The sequence below is a fragment of the Doryrhamphus excisus genome, chromosome 2 (assembly GCF_030265055.1).
Source record: "Doryrhamphus excisus isolate RoL2022-K1 chromosome 2, RoL_Dexc_1.0, whole genome shotgun sequence".
Lineage (NCBI taxonomy): Eukaryota > Metazoa > Chordata > Actinopteri > Syngnathiformes > Syngnathidae > Doryrhamphus > Doryrhamphus excisus.
Window position 1 is genome coordinate 27122028 of NC_080467.1, and position 22040 is coordinate 27144067.

The 22040-nt window shown below is 39.4% G+C and overlaps 1 protein-coding gene across 6 annotated transcripts in view; it reads left to right on the forward strand.

Annotated features, from left to right (window-relative positions):
* The window catches only part of ldb2a (LIM domain binding 2a), a 105550-nt gene that overhangs the window by 66184 nt on the left and 17326 nt on the right, over positions 1–22040 (forward strand). For all 6 annotated transcript variants that reach the window (XM_058049555.1, XM_058049575.1, XM_058049566.1 and 3 more), the window contains exons 4-6: positions 6062–6234; positions 15851–15973; positions 17896–17979. In XM_058049555.1, coding sequence (XP_057905538.1) covers positions 6062–6234; positions 15851–15973; positions 17896–17979 — 380 coding nt within the window. The remainder of the gene's footprint in view (positions 1–6061; positions 6235–15850; positions 15974–17895; positions 17980–22040) is intronic.

Below are 22040 nucleotides of genomic sequence, written 5' to 3' on the forward strand. Positions count from 1 at the left end.
CCACTCGGCAACACTTTGGCATCATTACATCCTGTAGCCTTCAAATTTATTTTTTAATTAACTAAATTAAATAAATACATTTATTTCATTTTTCCCCTCATTTTTTTCATGAATTACTATCCAAATAACGTAGTCTGTGTTTGTCTTTTTTTTTTACTAATTAAATAACAAAATAGATACTTGTTTTCTAATTTCTTAATTTTATAAAAATATTAATATATTAATATTAATATTAATTTTAATTTTAAACTTAATTATTCAAATTAAGAAGACATTTTCTTTATTCCCTCCGTTTTCCTTTTTAATTAAATTTGTTTAAAATTTATTTTCCCCTCCCCATTTCCCTCAAAATGTCCTTATTTTCCCAATATTAAAATTAAGATTAAGAAGAATTTCTCCCCTCATTTCCCCTTTAAATTTACATTTTTGTAGTTTTTTTTATTTCCCACCATTTATTTTTTTTACATTACAATTAAAAAAGAAATGTATTTTTCCCAATATTAAAATTAAGATTTAAAATTGAGAAGAATGTTTTTTTAATATTTAACCACACATTTTCCCTAAAATTAAAATCAGAAAATATTCTTTATTTTTGCCTAACTTTTTCTGAGATTAAAAATATAATTAACATTCAAATTAGCATTATCTTTTTTTTAAATTTATGATTGCAGCTGACAGAATTCCCACTTAAAAAAATATTCATCAAATACAAAATGTAACCTCGCAATCACAATATAAAAATTACCAAATAACAACGTCAGCGTCCATAAGACTAGAAAGAGTCTTGTCCAAAAATAAAGCACTTGTTGTCACTTGTCACATGTCCACAGTCCTTTTTCCCGCTAACATTGACCTGGAGTGGATGTAATCACTTCGCCAATGAGGTGACACCCCTGTCGGTCAGGCCAGTCATGGCGACCCACGATGGCCGCCGAGCCCAGCGTACAAATCTCCATTTGTTTGCCGAGTCGCGTCACCCCGGTCCTCCGATCATCGATCAAGCCGCGCGAATCAATACGTTCGTTCGGTTTCCATCCGGGCGCCTCTCACCAATCATCAACACCGGCTTACAACCGAAGGCTAATCATCGATCGCGATAGTATTTTTAGCTTAGCATATTGATTGCAAAGCGTCGGTCGAACACAGTGTGGGTTTGTATGCCTGACACCCACTGTAAGGAAAATCAATAGACTTCACTGAGGCGCTTGATCCACTCTTGTGTACATTCAGGTGCTCTAATCTGTTTGCTGGCGTGTCCGTCGTGGGCTCAGTTTGGTGCTCAGTGCTGAGGATGGTGTCCGGGAACAGGACTGTCGAAATGGACCACTCAAAAACTGTCCCCCAAAGATGTCAGACATCACTGATGAAATTGACTATTTTACTATTCAAAGGCCGTCTTGAGAGAAAGCAAGGCATTGATTTGATATTTTACATTTTGTAATTTTACATCTCGGCCTTGTTGTGATATATGTGAAAAGCATATTATTATTTTTAGCTCATTTTTCCATTTCTCTTCTTCTATTTTTCCAAATAATTTTGGGCTATATAGACATGGTATATACCAAAAGAAAGGTTAGACTCTCATCTTTCATCAGAAAAAAATAGATTGTTTCCTTTTTCCGTTCTTTTGTAATCAGAAGTAGAACATAGGTAAGTTTATATATTTTTATTTATATATTTTTAAAATATTTTTTTATATTTTTTTAAATATATTTTTATATATTTAAATATTTCGCCAGAATATCTAAACGACGATTTTTTAATATATTTTTTAAAATAATTTTTTATATTTTTTAAAATAATTTCTTATATGTTTTTAATATATTTTTTATATATTTAAATATTTCGCCAGAACATCTAAACGACGATTTTTTAATATATTTTTTAAAATAAATTTTTAGATTTTTTAAAATATTTTTTTATATTTTTTTAATATATTTTTTATATATTTAAATATTTCGCCAGAATATCTAAACAACAATGCCACAACATACCATAAACAACACATAAAATGGTTGTTTTACATTAAATTAAAAATTTTTTTACATTAACTATTTAAAATTTTTGCATTTGTGGGGATAAGCGGTATGGAAAATTAATTTATGGACATTTGCAACGAAGTTTGTGAAAGTAAAGCAAACCATGCCCACTACTTCAAGCCGGTTGAGTCAATTCTGTTCTTGTCATTAGCCATTAACCATTATCTTGTAGCATATCCTCGATGACTCTAATTCGGAATCCGGTCGATTCGGTGCGAAATTGAATGTTGATCCGCTGCGCCTGCGAGTGATTGGAGTGCACGACTTAGCAGCCACCAGCAGGGGCGCTGTTGTGTTGAGTCAAAAAATATTATAATACGAAACAAATGGATGCAATTGTATTTAATTTCAATATATTACAGGCTGTATGATGATTTGGTTGACAAGTTCATGTTCATACATGTTGTTTACCAAGTAGCTTCTCTACTCCCTTGGTGCATCATTACTTGAAATGTATACATTGTGTACATACAGTACGTACGTATGTGGGTGGGCAGCTCAAAGCATTGCAGTGCAGTGTTAACCACGACCTCTGCACTGTTGTTTATGTGCTAGCTATGCTTTGTTTCTTCTTATTGTGCTTATTGTCTTTGCTTGTGTGCGTGCATGGACCTCATTGTACTAAATGTGTGTGTGTGTGTACATTTACAAGCTACTGTATACTTAAATATGTATACATTTGTGTAGATGGAGCCTCTGTGTACTGTACAATGTGAGTGTATGTGCACTTTCACTTTGTGTGTGTGTGTGTGTGTGTGTGTGTAGAGGCTTTTGTGCAGCACACACACGCCTGCCAGCGGCCCCTCTTTATTGGGAGCACAAAAATGGCTCCTGACGTCTTTTTTTTCTGGCTGGCTGGCATCGCTGGCAGGAGTCCTGGGAAGCGACGGGGGGAAACAATCTCGACAAAGTGGCGTGAATTAATGTGACTAATTAACACGGCGTTAATTATTTGTAAATTGCATGTTTGGGTACACATTACTTGAGAGGCATATGCCGCTCGTTGTCTGCTGCTGAGCGCGTGCCAGCCACGGCGCACCTCTGAAGGCGCGCCAGGCGGCCGACATGGGAAGCGAGGTGTGTAGTATGTGCAGTGTAACAATACACACGCGTGATTGGTAGTCTTTAAGGATCAAAGTTGCTTAGGCATGTCACCACGAGGGACTTTTTTCCACAGTTAAAGAGGTATTGTCGGTATGATACACTAGTGTGCATGTGTTTTCCATCTTTATTCTCTATGCGATTCGGTACCTGAGGCTCAGAGCTAAACCATAGCAAAAATGAAAAGTTACTCAGATACTCAGTTGATTGTTGGCATCAACACCTGAAAGCAGTCTAGTGACAGACCCTCAAACAAGAAACTGTTAAATACTGACATGCTAATATCACCAACTCGTGGAACCTCACTCCATTCACTTCGTCAAAGCGATACTTGTCTCACATTTTGTTGGATTCAAAAGACGTGTGATTTGTGTGCGCCTTTAAGAAGTGACGCCCGGGAAATGATGTTATGATGTCATCATCTGGCTCGAGACCATCGTTAGCAGCTAGCGCTAGCAGTAGGTTAGCGGTGTAGAAAGCGGCTGACAGCAGCTCCTGTGTGAACGTTCAAGGCGTGTGAGTTCTCTGCTTGTTCGTCAAGCAATTGAAGTGCAACTTGAGTCTCTCTTTAAGCGTACACATGTGGTCGCTAGATGCTAACGTGCGATGCTATTTTAATTTACTTATGCCTAAGATGGCCTATTTTGTAGTGTTATGTGTTATGTAGTGTTATGTCTATTGGGTAATACAAGTGTATATGTGACTATAGGGGTACTATTTCATATCATGAGGGCTCTAATAATGCTAAAAGCTATATTAAGAAGATCTTAAAAAGTGCAAATTGCAATAATATTTTATTTATTAATATTGACTCCCACCCGCTTTCCAGACTGATTAATCTCAATTAATCTCAGTTAACTTATTATGTCTCAGTTAACTTTTTCACACAGGGCCATGTAGCTTTGATTTTTTTCCTAGTTTTATTTAAAACTAGGGCTGCACGACGGTCGAGTGGTTAGCACGCAGACCTCACTGATAGGAGACCAGGGTTCAATTCCACCCTCGGAGTTTGCATGTTCTCCCCGTGCATGCGTGGGTTTTCCCCAGGGTACTCCGGTTTCCTCCCACATTCCAAAAACATGCTAGGTTAATTAGCGACTCCAAATTGTCCATAGGTATGAATGTGAGTGTGAATGGTTGTTTGTCTATATGTGCCCTGTGATTGGCTGGCCACCAGTCCAGGGTGTACGCCGTCCGTGTCATCCATCCCACTGAAAGAGTCGTTATGAGAGGCGTGTCGTTAAAAAGTCAGCGACTGATGAGCCCAAGTTGGCCGTCCGCGGTCTTGAGATGCTTCCAACGAGGTTCAAAGCCTGGACGGCGGACCCCAAGCTGCTCATTCTGAGTCAGTCATCTTGAGAGTAAATAAAAACACCCCCCCCCCCCCAAAAAAAAAAAAAAAACATGACACGAGAAGGACGTCTGAGCGCCAAACCATCCCAGCATGGCCGCCATTACTCGCCATCTATCACTCGGTCACCCCCGGCGACGCACGCTGTGTTGGATTGGGACGGCCTTTTGGCAAGCAAAACTCCTCCATGTGGCGACCCCCACCCCCGCCCCCAACCACCCCCCCCTTTCTTTCTGTCTCTGCGCTCGTCTTCGCTTCCCTTCTCCTCTCCTCGCTGACAACCCTTATTATTTTTTTTTTCATCTTCCCTCCTTCTCCCTCTCCCCCTCTCCATCTTTCATCTCCCTCCTCTCCCTCCTCCTCCTCCTCCTCCTCCTCCTTCTCATTAGCAGTCAGCTCCACTCGGAGATGTACTTTGTTTTGCAGGCGTATGGTGTAGGCCGAGCGAGCGAGTGAGAGCGAGAGAGAGAGAGAGAGAGAGAGAGAGAGAGAATGGCTGCTCACGCTGCCAAGCGGTGTATGCGTTATTTAGCCATGCCTGACTTTACCCAGTTGGAAAAACATGCCAGTCATTGTGCAGCCACCACACACCCCACTCCATTGTTTCTCCGTCTTTCCTCAACTCTAGCCCACATCCGCTTCTCACCTTGGGAACTCTTGCGTAACAAATATAATAAGCGCAATTCTAGTTTGAAAAACTGGCTTATTTTTTTGCATCAAATCGGATGTTTGATGTTAATTTTTACCCCGAGCATTGTTCTAATGCTAAATGCAGGAAATGACCACGGACGTTATTGGCGTGTGTCAATAAAGCTTTGAAAGTTCAAATGAGTTTCAGGAGTTCAATTTGAAAAGTCTGGACTTTCACTACACACAGAGTCAAATATTTCAAAACATGAAAAGCATTTTTAGTATTATTCATTCATTAAATATTATTAGATATAATAATAATAATTGTAGATATTATTAATCATTATTAATACTTAATTAATTAATTTTGCAGTGAAATGTGGCACAGATCTGTATTTAGTTTTTGGTTGTTACATGTTATTTTATTTTTATTTTTTTTATTATTTAATAAATTTTTTAAATTTATTTTTATTTGTTATATATTTTTGCAAAATATTAATACTGTACATTGTACATAATAATATATTGTATTATGTATTATTATGACAGTCTCAGCATGCACACCGCACCCTTCTGTTATTTGAATGTCAGCCTGCTAACTTTAGGCCACTTTCTGTGTGTATGTGGAGCAAAAAGCCAAAGAAAAAGCAAATATGCTAAAGTGAGCCTTGACGTAGTATACTGTAGTGATATTACAATTTTACAAAATGTTAAAAAATAATGTTTTTATCAAGTTTACGAGTCGATCTATGTGGGCAATGTTGAGTGAGTCAAATGTTTTGGGACACCTTCTCATTCAACAGCATGGGAAAGTGTTTCCAAACTTATGACTGGCGTTGTAAACACAATCCAAAGGCTGCGAATCAGCTAACTTGTTACTTGCCACATCGTTGGTGTTGTCCGTCAACTAAAATCCCTGTCTTACCCCCCCCCCCCACAGCCATCGGGCGGACGCTGATCCCCCGCTACTTCAGCACGGTGTTCGAGGGCGGCGTGAGCGAGCTGCACTACATCCTCAAACACTCCAAGGAGTCCTTCCACAACTCGTGCATCACGCTGGACTGCGATCAGTGCACCATGGTCACCCAGCACGGCAAGCCCATGTTTACCAAGGTAACGCCACCCTCACCGCCACCCCCCGCACCCCTGCCGTGAATAATTGATGACCCGCCGTGATAATGGAGCGGGGCCCGGTGTTTAACTGGTTAAAGATCACATCCACCCCCCCCCCCCCCCCTTAACCCCCCCTTCCTTTCTCTCTCCCCCACCTGTTTGCTTCTCCGTCTGACATGAAATTATACATTTATTTATGACTAGCATAAATGTTTCAGTGTCCCGTCTAATTATATGATTTATGTTAGAAACAATATTTGCCAATAGCGCTCCATGTGGGAAAAATTGCAGTACTCTTCAATTAAAAAGTTGTTTTTTTTAATTCACATAAACACAACCTTATTTGACAAATTGCATGTCGTCGCAATATAAAAGCCGCAGCAGCTATTTTGACAACACAATAAAAGGTTACACCTGCAATTGACTAAGATAAATCCTAAATAATAATGACTCATTGCTTTAATAGCAGTATTTATTATTGCTGAAACATTTTTTTCATGCAGACATTCAAATAAACATAAGCAAAATTGCAGTGGAGCTGTTTTAATCTGCCACAATAACATGTGCACTGGCACAAGTGACTATAATAATAATAGATTATTTGCTTAGTATACATTTTTTTTATTGTTATGATTGTACTTTACAGTGGTGCACATCGGCACTGAATTTGACTGATAGCGGTTTCTAACATTTAGGCTTCAAAAGTAAGCATTTTTTTTTACTGGGAATGTCCGATATTAGCTTTTTGGACAAAAACTAATATGCAGACTCTCTATTTCTGATACCGATATAAGCCGATATTGATACTGATATGTGTAGCACGACATGCTGTGGTGGAATGAACACATATGTTTTGTATACAGCATTTTTTTTGTATTGGTTTCATGATCAGGAAAAAAATTCCATTCCGATATCAACCAATTATCGGACATCCCTAATTATTAACTTTTACGAGTTTTTTTCGTATAGCATGTTACAAGTCACTAAAATGTCCAGGTGTACCTAATGTTATGTCCACTTGTGTTCTCCTCTGGTCGACGTTGCTGCTCTTCAGGAATTTTGTTGCATTTTGCCGGTTTCAGTTTATTCAACTTGCATTAGGCACCTGGGAACGCTACACCGGCTCGCTACAACTTAAAAATAAAAATGGACCTTCTAGGCAGTGATTGGTCAGTTTGTAGAACATTATTTCCGGTGTATCTCCACCAATTTTGGATGAACATTTGCAATAAAACATGACTGTTGTAACGCATCGATTAGATCCGACTGTAATAAAACAGCCTTCTCTTTTTCATTGCCGACGTTCACTGGAGGCGAAAAAGCTAGTCACAAAAAAAAAAACGGTGGTGTCCAAAGTGTGGCTTAGGGGCCTTATGTGGCCCGTGGCTTGTGTTTTCCTGGCCCGTGGTACATTGTAGAAACAAAATCCAAAATAAATTAGAAAAATAGGACAAAAGCCATAATGTAACAAGAAATAATGGAAACTAGGGCTAGCAAATGGTTGATTTTTTTAAAAAATCAGGTTAATCAGTTTATAAGTGAATTAATCATGATTAATCATTCAAATGACAACATTTTTAACATAATAAATATCATAATATCATTATTTTTACTGACATTAGTGCATTATTTTTGACGGCCATAACTATTAAAACAAAGCTTAGCCTTTAAGATTAAGTATAGAAAATTATTATGTTTGTTTTTTAGTGTATGTTTTTAGATTTCATTTGTCGACTATGGGAAACATTAACATAAAATCTAATTTTAGATGACAGAAAAGCCTACTAAGTACTAAGTTTAACATTTCAGCTTTAGACTAAACCAGTGTAGCATGAGTCAACAGCGCCTCTGCTGGTTACAGCCAAGTATTGCAGTACATTCATCAGCGATCCATTGTATCGGCTCCTGTATTATGTGCACGTCTTATTAACATGCACGTGCAGTGTGAGAGTCACAAAAGGTCACATGACTGTTTCTGTGTTTCCATGCATGCGCCGTGGTTGGCTCATGCGGTGCGGTGAGAGTGCATGAAAACAACTCATTAAAAAAAAAAATACTTTTATTGTTTTGAGGAGAAAAAAAAGCGAGCATAATAAATGAGACAATGTGACATTACAAGTCAGAAATTAAAGCGGCGAGGAGGGAAGCGCCGCGGGCCCGGTCAACAAAAAGCTGAATTTAACGCCAGCGGTGCTCTGCTCTCTTTTCATCTGACTCTAAATTGGATGAGAAGAATTAATTCATTAGGAAAAAAAAAGAGGAAAAAGAAAAGAAGAATTCCAATAAGTGAGCGTGTTCTCCCTCAGCTCCCAGCAGCGGCGCCGAGCCTGCAGCTCCGGAGGCCCGAATCTCAATCAGCTCTGCTTCGCCTCGCTTTTCCTCACCCCCCCACCACCATCACCCCCACCATCACCACAACCCCCCCGCCACCTCCTCCAACAACCCCACACTCCCCCCACTCTCATCCCCTTGCCTGACTCGTTCGCTCGCTCATTCTCCCCTCGCTCTCTTCTCCACCGCTCTCCCTCTCATCCACCCCCCTTGCCTAACCCCCCCCCCACACACACACACACATCTTCCCTTCCACACACACCCCCTGCACCCTCAGCACACACACACACACACACACACACACACACACACATCCTTCATCCCTAGAGAAATCATCCCCAGCTCCCATCTCGCTCTCTCCCGCCCTCCTCGCTCGCTGTCTGTCTCTTTCTTTGAATGTCTCTCTCTCTCTCGCTCTCTCTCTCTTTCTCCTCGCCATCTCTCTCTCTCGCCCACAATTCCACATCTCGTCTTTGCATTTTAAGGTTAGCCGTATGTTTTTTATGAGAGTGCAATACCGGTTAATTGGCAAACATGAAAAGATCAAATTTAGATGAAGGTTTGAGAAGTGAAGGCAATTCTGCACAAATTCTCTTTTGTTTTGTTTTGTTTAGTTTTGTTTACTTCCTGGAGTGAGGTTGGTTTATAACGTATGAACATACATTTGTCATGCAATCTCAATGTTGTCTTATTTTAGTTTTTTCTGTCCTTAAAGGTTCATTTGTCCACAGCAGTAGTGTTGATTCACATGAACAGGCTGTCATGTACTTGCCAAAGCAACAGGTGGCGCTGTAAGCCACAAACATTTATTAAACGGTTAAACGGTTTCAGCCAATCAGAGGACCAGAAAGTCATTATTTCCTGGAATCATTGGCATCATTTCAAAGCACTTGCATATTATTAGAATTTTTAATTCAATGAATCAATTAACCAATTAAAACAACTTGACATCGCCATGATGTCATAGTCTAATTTGCATAATCGACCACGACTCAAGACATCCGTGTTTGTGTGTGGACAGCCATAACAGAGCTTTTTTGGTTTGACATTGTCGTATGTTTTCAAACCTTGGAGTCTTGTGTTGCAGCATTGAGAGAAGTTGCCGCTGGATTACCCAGCATGCCTTGCGGGCACTGTGTAAATAACAGTTAAAGTTATGTCTTTTTAATCCTTAACAGAATTTAACGTCATTGATTTACGGTTGTTGGTTTAACTGAAAAACATTCATGGCGTTTCCTGCGTTTGATGGAAGCGTGCATGGATTTTAAAAACAAAGCTAAACTGTAGCGTGGAGAGGAGTTGCCGCTGGAGTACCCAGCATCCCTTGCGGGCACTTTGCAAATAACAGTTACGTATTTGTTGTTTTGTTTGCATTTTTTTTTACGATCGTGTGTCGCATTGCGCTGTTTTAAGCTAGCTGTTGGCTTTCGCTTTCAAATCGCAGAACACTTTTCTTAAAGGGGAGCGGCACTTTTTTTTTTAGCTCATCATTCACAATCATATTTATTTCAAGACATATTTATTTCCCTTTTTTGTCCATTATAACATTAGAAAACGAGTTAATATGAGCTAGCTAACAATGCACGTCATTGAGACGCACCTATTTCGACTATGAAGCCCTCTAAAAAACCTCTACCAACATTACACGTACACTAATGATAACATATAATAGTTGCAGTATCTTACTGTATTTTACAAACGTCTTTTCTAGAGCGCAAACATACTTATGCTAGGGATGGCTGCGTCTTCCAGCACAAGACGCATGCTCCAGTCCTTAAAAAAAATACTGACGGCAAACCAGCATCTTGATTGTTATTGACTCTCCGTAGCCAAATTGATAGCTAGGTATCCACTCCGCTGAGACAAGCGGTTAGCGAGGCGTAGAGTTAGTCCGCCAGATAATAACAATATGGCTGTAGATGGGTTAATACAGAAGTCAGTTATGTAAATGGAAGGTATTTTTGGGAGGGCTTTAGCGTCATTTACCATGTTAGCTAGCTCATATTAACTTCTCGTGCTAGAATGCACAGAAAAGAGAAATAAATATGTATTCATGTTTCACATAAGCATTGTGAATGATGGCAGAGAATCTACTGCCATCTACTGGATGGAATTGTAACTACAAGCCATTCACACATTATTATAAAGTGAATTTAAGTGAATATTTTTGTTAATTTATGAGCTAAATGCGTGTTTTAAACATATTCATTAGCATAATAATGTTTTAAAGTTGAGTATAAATTGAATGTACACATAATTCAGTGCAAATAATTTTGACGTTTCAAAATTTGCATATGCATTTCTGGTTTGATCCGTGTCATGTGACCATGCAAATTCACCATATATATGTGAATTTTTAATTTGGTATTTTAATAAAATTAATTTCAAAACACTTAGTTTGCTTAAAAATGAGCTTTGATAATAAAGACGCAAATGCTCCTTTATAGCGAGGGCCCGCAGATTCTGTAGCGGTCTAGATGTAATTGTGGCGGGCCCCCGCCAATAAATGAATGTATGCTAACTGCAGTCATCGGCATCCTACTGTTAATGTCAGCGAGGGTTCACATCCACCTCGTAAGTCAGACGCTTTGCTGTCTCTGTATTCCCCGAATGAACGCCAGGCGCCATGCAAATGGATTTAATGACCCCTCGGCTCGCGTGTTGCTAATTGATGCACTGTGACGCTGTTGTCCTTTGGTGCTCCAAAGAGGCGGAGATGCCCTCGGCCTCAGCGCCACCGCGGGGAAAGATTTATGACCCCTCTCCTAAATCAATGTGGACTCTCAGCGAGGGGGTCTCCCACCTTTTAATGGAACGCTTTTTAATTCGGGGGATTGTCCTCCTTTACGTTTTCAATCGCGACACGCCGTTTTTATTGCCAAATGAATTGATTGTGTGAGCATTGTAAAGTCGGCAAGTGGTTCCCTCCGCCCTTAATAAAATATATGACCCTATGATAGCATCCATGCTGGGATTTTTGTTTAAAAAACTTATCAGCGGTTGCATTTGTGTGATGTATCTCTGCAAAGGTGCCGCCAAGACAAATCCCAGCACCTTTATTGCACTTGGCAATTATTCTCATTTAGGCAGGGCAGCCATTTATTCACTGTGGGAAGAGACACAAGCGAGCGCTAGGCTAACGACGCTAACGACACAGGTGGCACGGTGGAAAACGGAGTCAATAGTGTAGCTTTGTTGCATCCGAACGCAGCGTGCCATAAATCCACAAACATACACTTGTTGGAGGTCGTGCGACGAACATGAAATTTAAATATTTGAGTTTTGTCAAGACAATCACAACTCCAGTCCTGTAGGTGGCAGCAACGGGAAGTCATGTGTGGTTGGCTGCAATACCAGCAGACAGTAACAGCTGCTTAGTTCAAGGGTTCTTGTTTGACCCAAAGTTGTGTAGGACTTGTGTAGGAATAGCGCACAAACAAAGGCAAAAACAAGCCCTCGTATATCGTGATTAATTGTTCCAGACCCAACCGCGGTAAGTGAATTTCTGCAAAATAGGATTCCTTATTTATAAATATTACATTTTTCTACTCAGAGCATCAAAATCCCTGTTTATGACTTTCTAAATATGGTTTTAAACACAATTAGAGCCCTCCAGACATGAAATAACACCCCTATAGTCACTTCTACCCTGCTATTACCCAATATAGTATAGACATAAAAATATGATGCATAATATAGGCTCACATACATTAGCATTGGGAGAGTTTTTTATTGTTATTTCCAGTTTTTGTACATTACCTCCTGAGGTGACTGACTCCTAGTGACTTGAATGTGTCTTCTGAAGGCCTTATTTTTGTATTTGACTACAATTAGCCTTTTTTATGCTTGAAATACATTTTATTTACGGAAAGAATATATACAATTGAGGGCGGCACGGCGGTCTAGTGGTTAGCACGCAGACCTCACAGCTAGGAGACCAGGGTTCAATTCCACCCTTGGCCATCTCTGTGTGGAGTTTGCATGTTCTCCCCGTGCATGCGTGGGTTTTCTCCGGGTACTCCGGTTTCCTCCCACATTCCAAAAACATGCTAGGTTAATTAGCGACTCCAAATTGTCCATAGGTATGAATGTGAGTGTGAATGGTTGTTTGTCTATACGTGCCCTGTGATTGGCTGGCGACCAGTCCAGGGTGTACCCCGCCTCTCGCCCGAAGACAGCTGGGATAGGCTCCAGCACCCCCGCGACCCTCGTGAGGAAAAAGCGGTAGAAAATGAATGAATGAATATATACAATTGGCTTAAATATTCATCTTTTTTGCATGATTTGTTTTCAATCATGAAACAATAGCATTTAGTATAGAATATATTTTTGAAAAACCATGATCAAGTGAACCTGCAAAATTTTGAAAGTGGCAAGGGATTACTGTAGGCTAATACTGGATTAAAATCTGCTTTAAACCTGCACAGGTATTAATAAAAGTTGTAAAAAAGACTTCACTGCTGCAGTTGGAAGCCTCCAACCTGATTTTCCTCGATATTGGCCTCAATATTTCTGGTAGCCAATCCTGTGCGGCGTTCATACGGACATCGATATCAATTGATACCACTCCATCACATGCCGATATCATTATCAGCAGATAAACCAATTTTTATGCCAAGAATACTAGTTAGTTGATATTATAAGACCCCCCCCCCCCCCCCACCCACGTCCCCACATCCCTAACGTGTGTGTGGGGGGGGGGGGGGGGGTCATCTGTTGGACAAAGCTCAGCAGGATTTAGACTACTTTTTTTTTCTCCTCCAAAAAAAAGAGCGTTCTCATTGAGCATTAAACACAGAGGAGGATTATTTCCAAATGTTGCTTTCGTTTAATCCGTGCGCACACACACACACACACACACACACACACACAGCGAGCTCAGACAAGCCCTTTGGCCGACGTGTTTGTCTGCATGTGTCACTCATTCGCTTCCCCATAAATACCTTATATAACTACACTTCCAAAAAATGCATTTTAAAAGAAATACTCTAATACTTTTAAAATCTAAATAATAAAAAATAAGATTTGGTAGCCAACACACAAGCAGCGTTGTTAGGGGATTAAAAAAAAAAAAAACTCTCCTGTATTTGTGATATTTTTACATTTCCACCAGTAGTACATGACCGGGGGTGGTGGTGTGGGTGGTGCGTGTAGGTGGGGTGCAATATGGCCGCCAGCGTCTTTCTTGTTGATCCTCAGGAGGCCATCTGCGCTGGGGGCATTGATTAGAGTGTGTCTGCTGGGATTACATCTTTGCCGTTGCCATGCCAACTAATCAGCTGATTTTTTTTTTTTTTTTTTTTTTTTTACCCCTCCCGCCCCACACTCCCCTCGCTCTGGCTCCCTCTCGCTGGTTGTCACGGCAACGCAGTGCGGGAGAAGCGCGAGCGAGCGCCCCGGCGAGCGCTGGCTTCAGCTAAAGAGGCCAGAAAATGTTCTTTTCCTTCATCGTTTGTGTCTCGCTCGCTCGCCCGCCCGCTCCCTCTCTCTCTCTCTCTCCCTCCCTGAGCCTAATTGGCAACTCTGCCTGACCTGAAGTTCTTTTGTCTCTGGCATCAAAACAGCCTCCCAGGATTACACTTATTTTCACATTTTCCAAGGAGCGGGCTGCTGGCGGAGAGGAGGCCCACACAGCCTGGTGCTCCAAGTGAGGAATGCAAAATAGCTGTAATCTTTGTCAAATCGTTGAGTATATCCACTCAAAATGACATTTTGGTGTCACGCCTTGCCGTAGATCCCTGTTATTTGGGGGTGTCGGGATAATGTGGGCCATTATTCCATTTGATTTGACTGATATGAGTTATAATTCTGCATGAACAGAATACATATTTCTCTTAAGATACACGTTCATGTCTTACTGGCTTGCTATGATTATCTCCTCAAGACCTCCTGTCTCCAAAACATGTCCTCCACATGCTTATCACCTGATTAAAACAGGTGTCTAGGCATGTGAGTCTGCCCTTCAATGTCTCTGTCCCTCCCCTCGCATATATGGAGACTTCTCTTGTCCCTTGTCTATTTTGCATCCAGCAGCGGATGTTCCCTTGACTACCTGCCAATAGCAAATTATTGCTATGCTATGCATTGCTATTGCTAATGCTAATTGATACAGTACACCAGCGGTGGCCAAACTACCGAACTACAAACCATGTGCATTTGTGGCCCTGCAGCTTGTTTTTTATTGGCCCGCGGCATAAAAAAGCAACAGCAGTAGCAGCAACACCGAAAAAAAAGTGTAATAATAGGTATTAATAATAATAATAATAATCTTTGTTTGATTCTTTCTGCCTTTTCCCTGATTACGGGGTCGCCACAGTGGATCTTTTTGATCCAAATACTGATTTTTGGCCCAAAAAATAAATAATAATAAATAAATAATTAACGTTTTGTCACTTCAACACAAAGTTTTGTCTATAAATACATATAAAACATATTTTGAAAGCCTTTTTTAGAAAATAAAAAGCATCAAAATGGCCCCACTCATAATTATCAGATATCCCTAAATGTAACAGTCTTTTAAATGGAAAAAATACAATGAATGCATTTAGAATGGTTGTATTTATTTTCCATCTACCCATCCCTCCATTTATCCACCCACCCAACCACCCACCCACCCACCCATCCATCCATCCAAAAATCATATGTATATATATATATATATATATATATATATATATATATATATATATATAATATCCATCCCATCCATCCATCCATCCAAAAATCATATATATATATATATATATATATATATATATATATATATATATATATATATATATATATATATATATATATATATATATAATATCCATCCCATCCATCCATCCATCCATGCATCAATCCAAAAAATAATATATAATAATATAAATATATAATATATATATAATAAATAAAATACAAGCAGTGCTGACACAGCCTTCAGGATTTATGTCAAACTGATCTTAAATCTGATTGGACGTTAACAGATGAGTTCTAGGATGCAGGAAGAAAGTGAAAATATGTTGTGTTGCTGGAAATGACATAACAACCTGATCACCTTAGCTGATGACTTTGAATGGGGACACCTTTAACTCAACACATTCACTCAAAATGTCAAGTATTATCAAATCATCGGAATAAAGTCTGAGCCAATTCGCCGATGTCAAAGTGCAAGTCGGGTCTGATGATAAGTCGAGTCCACAACCATCAAAATTGTGACTAAAATGCACCAAAACTGGAGTAAGATATGTTTTATGCTCATAATGAGATCGTAAGTAACGACCAGCGATGATGTCGCCGTCAGGTTTGCACGGAGGGTCGCTTGATCCTGGAGTTCGCCTTTGACGACCTGATGAGGATCAAGACGTGGCACTTTACCATACGGCAGTACCGGGAGCTCATCCCACGCAGCATCCTGGCCATGCACGTGAGTCTGACGCCGTTACCGACTATTTGTTTATTTCATGTAAGAAGAAGTTCTCTTTTTTTTTTTTTTTTTCTGGCCAAATCTTCATAGGAATTTTAGCCAGCAGTAAATTGGCTCCTCTGGGTGTAGTCGCACTAATTCCTGGAGAGGTGGCCAGCTCTGCACCGTGCGTTCACTCTTTTGGATGGCTGCGCCTTCTAATGAAAGCACACACACACACACACACACACACATAGGGGAAGAAGTAGGAGCAAAGGACACGACTTAGAGTGAAGTTTTCTTTTATATCCAAATGTTGACAGAACCGTCCGCTATATGAACTGAAATTCACGGATGGATGATGAAATTCATCATCACATATTTTTTTAGGCAATGCAGCAAATTAAAGACACAATAATAACGTGTTTTAATAACGCTTTTAACTAAGGGAGAGTATGTAAGTACAGTATAAGAGGGGAGACAGCATCCTATGTATGTAGGTTAGTACTGTTACCATAGCAACATAACATTTGAACGCAGTACCTAGTCAAAACGTCATTTCTAAATGCTAAAGAATGACAATATTTTACAATTAATGACATATAATAACATGAATTTTTTTTTAAATAATCTCTTTTTGTGTAATATTTTGACTTATATTATTTTTAAAATATTTTTACTTTATTCTTGGAATAGTGTAACTGTTTTTTTATCCTAGTTTTCATGATATAATTTTTTTTTTAAACAGCCATTTTTTCCATTCATTAAGAATAACAATGACTCAATAAATATGTTTTGATGCATGACCATTTTGATTCATTTTTTAACTAATAATTATATTGTGTAATTTTTTATAGAGATATAAATCTCATTTACAGAATAATTATTATACTGTATTTCTAGTTCTATATTATACAATTAGAATTAGAAGAATAAATTGATAATACGGGCGGCACGGCGGACAAGTGGTTAGCGCTCAGACCTCACAGCTAGGAGACCAGGGTTCAATTCCACCCTCGGCCATCTCTGTGTGGAGTTTGCATGTTCTCCCCGTGCATGCGTGGGTTTTCTCCGGGTACTCCGGTTTCCTCCCACATTCCAAAAACATGCTAGGTTAATTAGCGACTCCAAATTGTCCATAGGTATGAATGTGAGTGTGAATGGTTGTTTGTTTATATGTGCCCTGTGATTGGCTGGCGACCAGTCCAGGGTGTACAACGCCTCTCACCCGAAGACAGCTGGGATAGGCTCCAGCACCTCCCGCGAGGAAAAGCGGTAGAAAATGAATGAATGAATAAATGATCTTTTCTCCTAATATTACGACTTTATTCTTGCAAAATAACAAATTTCTTTCTCCTAAGATTACCACTTTAATTTGTTATTATAGCTTTATTCTTCTAATATTTTGACATTATTCTCATAAAATAGCTTTTTTTCTGTTTAATTGCATTTTTGGTCCATATTGAGTACAAAATCATCTGCGGGCCACAAATGGCCCCCGTGATGTACTCATCTGTAGAACACTGCCACCTAGCATTTTAGCAGAGAACTGCACTACTCATGTTTAGCAGTTAGCTCAGTGCACTTTATTGTTTTGTTTTTCCCAAAATGTAATGAATTCTTCTATATGCTCACAAATTGGTCAAATCAAGATAAGGTAGTACAATAAATTAATGAGACTGCTTGGTGATTCTGACGACAGCAAAGGTTAAATACTTCCATGGAATCAACTTAACTTAGCACTGAAACGGCGGCGGTGTTAAGTGTTTGCGTTTATGACCAACTGTATATGCAGCGTGATCTCCAATTAGGCTAATTGGCTGCAGATAATTGCTTTGGATTTGCTGCATTCTGCTTCTTGCCACGTAGATGTACTCTATGGTAGCCTTTCAACTTTCTGTGCTGTGCTTTTTTTTTTTTTTGCCCTTCCATTTTGACTGCAGGCACAAGACCCTCAGGTGCTGGAACAACTGTCCAAAAACATCACGCGCATGGGTTTGACCAACTTCACCCTCAACTACCTCAGGGTAAGTGTGTGTGTGTGTGTGTGTGTGTGTGTGTGTGTGTGTGTGTGTGTGTGTGTGTGTGTGTGCACTGTATTTCTGTGTTAACTCTGCAAGGACCAGTTTGGACTTTAAATGTAGTACACAGTGCAGTTCTAAGGGTTTTTTCCATAGAGATGCTGCTTTAGACCAAAAGTAGAATACTGTGTTCCCTTACCAGAGGAAATCATGTAAACAGACTTGATGCCAACCCATGTAAACTTTGCCAACTGATGCCAATGCCAATATTGTACAACATCGCTCTGACCCAATGCCAATATTACTGCCATTATTTACCAATGTTGACGTCAACCAATATCACATCGATATCAACCAATGATGATATTGGCAAACATTGATACCACCAATGGAAATATTGTCCAAAATTGATGTCAACCGAAGCTGATATTGTCCAACATCTATATCGACTGATGCTGATATTGTCCAACATTGATATCAACTGATGCTGATGTACTCCTAACATTGATATCAACCGATGCCAACATCGCTATGACCCAATGACAATATTACTGCCATTATTTTCCAACGTTGATATCAACCAATATCACATCAATATAAACCAAAGACGATATCGTCAAACCTTGATACCACCCAATAGAAATATTGTCCAACATTGAAACCAATATTGTACAACTTGATATCAACCGATGCTGATATTGTCCAACATTGATATCAACCGATACTGATATTGTCCAACATTGATGTCAACCAAAGCTGATATTGTCCAACATTGATATCAACCGATGCTGATATTGCCCAACATTGATATCAACCGATGCTGATATTGTCCCACATTGATATCAACTGATACTGATATTGTCCAACATTGATATCAACTGAAGCTGATATTGTCCCACATTGATATCAACTGATACTGATATTGTCCAACATTGATATCAACTGAAGCTGATATTGTCCAACATTGATATCAACCGATGCTGATATTGTCCAACATTGATATCAACCGAAGCTGATATTGTCCAACATTGATATCAACCGATGCTGATATTGTCCAACATTGATATCAACCGATGCTGATATTGTCCCACATTGATATCAACTGATACTGATATTGTCCAACATTGATATCAACCGAAGCTGATATTGTCCAACATTGATATCAACCGATGCTGATATTGTCCAACATTGATATCAACCGATGCTGATATTGGCCCACATTGATATCAACTGATACCGATATTGTCCAACATTGATAACAACCGAAGCTGATATTGTCCAACATTGATATCAACCGAAGCTGATGTTGTCCAACATTGATATCAACCGATACTGATATTTCCGACATTGATATCAACCAATGCCAACATTGCTATGAATCAATGACTGCTATGAAACAAAAAATATTACTGCCAATATTTTCCAACACCGGTATCAACCAATATCACATTGATATCAGCCAATGATGATATTGTCCAGCTTTGATAGGAACTGATACCAGTTTTGTCCAACATCAACATAAACTGATCCCGATATTGTCCAACATCGATATCAACCAACTGCCACGATATTGTCCAACATAAATACCAACAAATGCTGATATCGACTAACATCGATATCAATCAATACCGATACTGTCCATTATCAATACCAACCAAGCAGCTCTTCTCACATATACTAATGTCAGGTGACATGTGGTGGTTCTATGGTTATCGGCACACTTCCTTTTCACCAGTAACCATAAAAAAGCCAAATAAAAAGCCAAACAATACAATTGTGGAGTTGGTGACTGAGCCGAAGCTTTGCTATTTCTGGTCTATGCTTTGAGTTAAGCATAAAAAGAGCCCATCATGGCACCTAGCTTGTTTATCCAATGCAACGTAGCCATGTGATTTCCACAAAGAGGAAGTGCAAGCATGCCGGTGATTATTTCACAAGGTTGTGTTTGTGGAGTTTTTTTTTTTTTTTTTTGCCGCCATACGCCACACTTGACTGACACCTCGTATTTTCCAAACGGGGGAGAAGGAGCGCGAGCGAGCGCCAAGCAGGCAGAGGAATTAATTGGATACAGAAAATTAGCATAACATTAATGAACGCTCCCTGTTGAGACTCATAATTGCGAAATGGCACGCGATTTGGGGAGGAAGGGGTGGAGGGTGGATGTGGAGGGTTGTGGGGGGGGTGAAGGGGATAAGGGCACCTCTGCTGCTTATAATAACGGAATTGAAAGACACAAAGGGGTGGGGGATGGAGGAATTGGGTGGGTTCTAGGGGTGCGAGTGCGCCGGTGCCTGTTTTTTTTTTTGTTTTGTTTTGTTTTTCTCTAACAATGACTCTCAATGCAGAAAGCATCTGCAATGGAACTGATAGAGCAGAGACAGATTTCAGGTACATTTCAGGTAATTACGCCAAAAGATTCACACGCTTTTTGTGTCTTTATTTCGCAGACTTAAACGGCGGATAAGATCTTGTTTACTGTTTGCACACAACAGCAGATTAATGGAGGTTAAACAGGGTTTTTATTGCCCAAACAAGTCGGCTTTTCGGGGATTTAAAGGGGCGCCATTCTGCATTTGCAACTTTTCAGATTTGTGTATATGTTTTACGATGTTTTACTCTTTTTCTATATGATTCGGCACTGCCGTTTTAGGAGTGGGTTTGTTATTTGATTACATTTTTATACCAATCTGAAATCACCATCACCACTTTAAGACATCTTGAATATTTTTGTTTTGTTTATATTTTTCTGTGGAGTTAAAGACCTACCCCACGGTCAAACAATTGAGGGGGTGTGTCTCTGTGCCACTCTGAGCATGAATTTGAGCGTGTCGGACAACAGGAGAAAAATGCATATTTACCGTGAATTTAGTATTTTATTCAAAGAAACTTACAAATATTCTCTGCTGGGATCCAGTATCATTTTAAAAGCCGCTGAAATGAACAGGATGGACTTCCTGTTGTGCAATAACAAAAACTAAACTGTAAATTTTCTTGTGGAATGGTGTCACTGAGCTAAAATATGCAACGAAATGAGCATCGAAATATATATAATTATATATTATATATGATATAATATTTATTATATATTTATATAAATATATATTTATTATAATATCATATAAACAATATTTAAAAAATGAAAAATATATTAAAAATATATTGTTGATGCGCTAGCTAGCAGAAAAACTAAACAACACAGCAGAAACAGTACAGTAATCCCTCACCACTATCATGTTTTTTTTTTCAAAAATATACAAATTATTGCTAATCTGTGGTTGAATATAGCCTATTTATCAAAACATGTGATTATTTAATCAAAATATTTGTATTCTAGGCCTAAATTACGCATTTCCAAGCATAAAAATGGCTACATGAAGTGTAATACATTCAGATGACGCATTCAAAGACGTTAATGATATGTAGTATTATACACTAGTCACTAGGGGTCAGTAATGTTACATTGATGAGACAATAGGTACTGAAGGAAGTACTCTCCCGATGCTAACGTGTGATTCTATGTCTTATTTTGTCTTATAATGTCTACTATATTGGATTATAAGAATATAAATGTGACTGTAGGGGTGTTATTTCATGTCTAGAGGGCTCTAATAATGTAAAAAAAACATATAATATTGTATTATTATTAGTCATATTGCTCCATATTGCTATCCAACATCGGTTCTAAGTGGGGAATGTTTTGGAGGTCATGTCCGTGTTAGCGTTCCTGTGTGGTCAACCTTTCCCATCCTGCCGGACTTTGTCCAAATGCTGGCTTCCCCTCTGCTGTTATCACGGCTCGCCAGGGTGCAACACACCCCTTCCTCGTATTAAAACCACATTAGCGTCGCTCTGGAAAAAGCCCTGACGTTTTCCAGGCTCAGTGACCCCCCCCCACCCCATCTGACTCCGTTTCACGTGCGACTCCAACATAACGCTGTCTGTGTTTTGCCACTCTCTCTGTGATCAGCATGTTCTGCTTCCTTCTCTTCAGTTTGAAAATAAGCGTCCCGTTTCAGGCCCAGCGACGAGACCCGGGTGATCGGAGGCCAGCCTGTTGGTTCAAACAT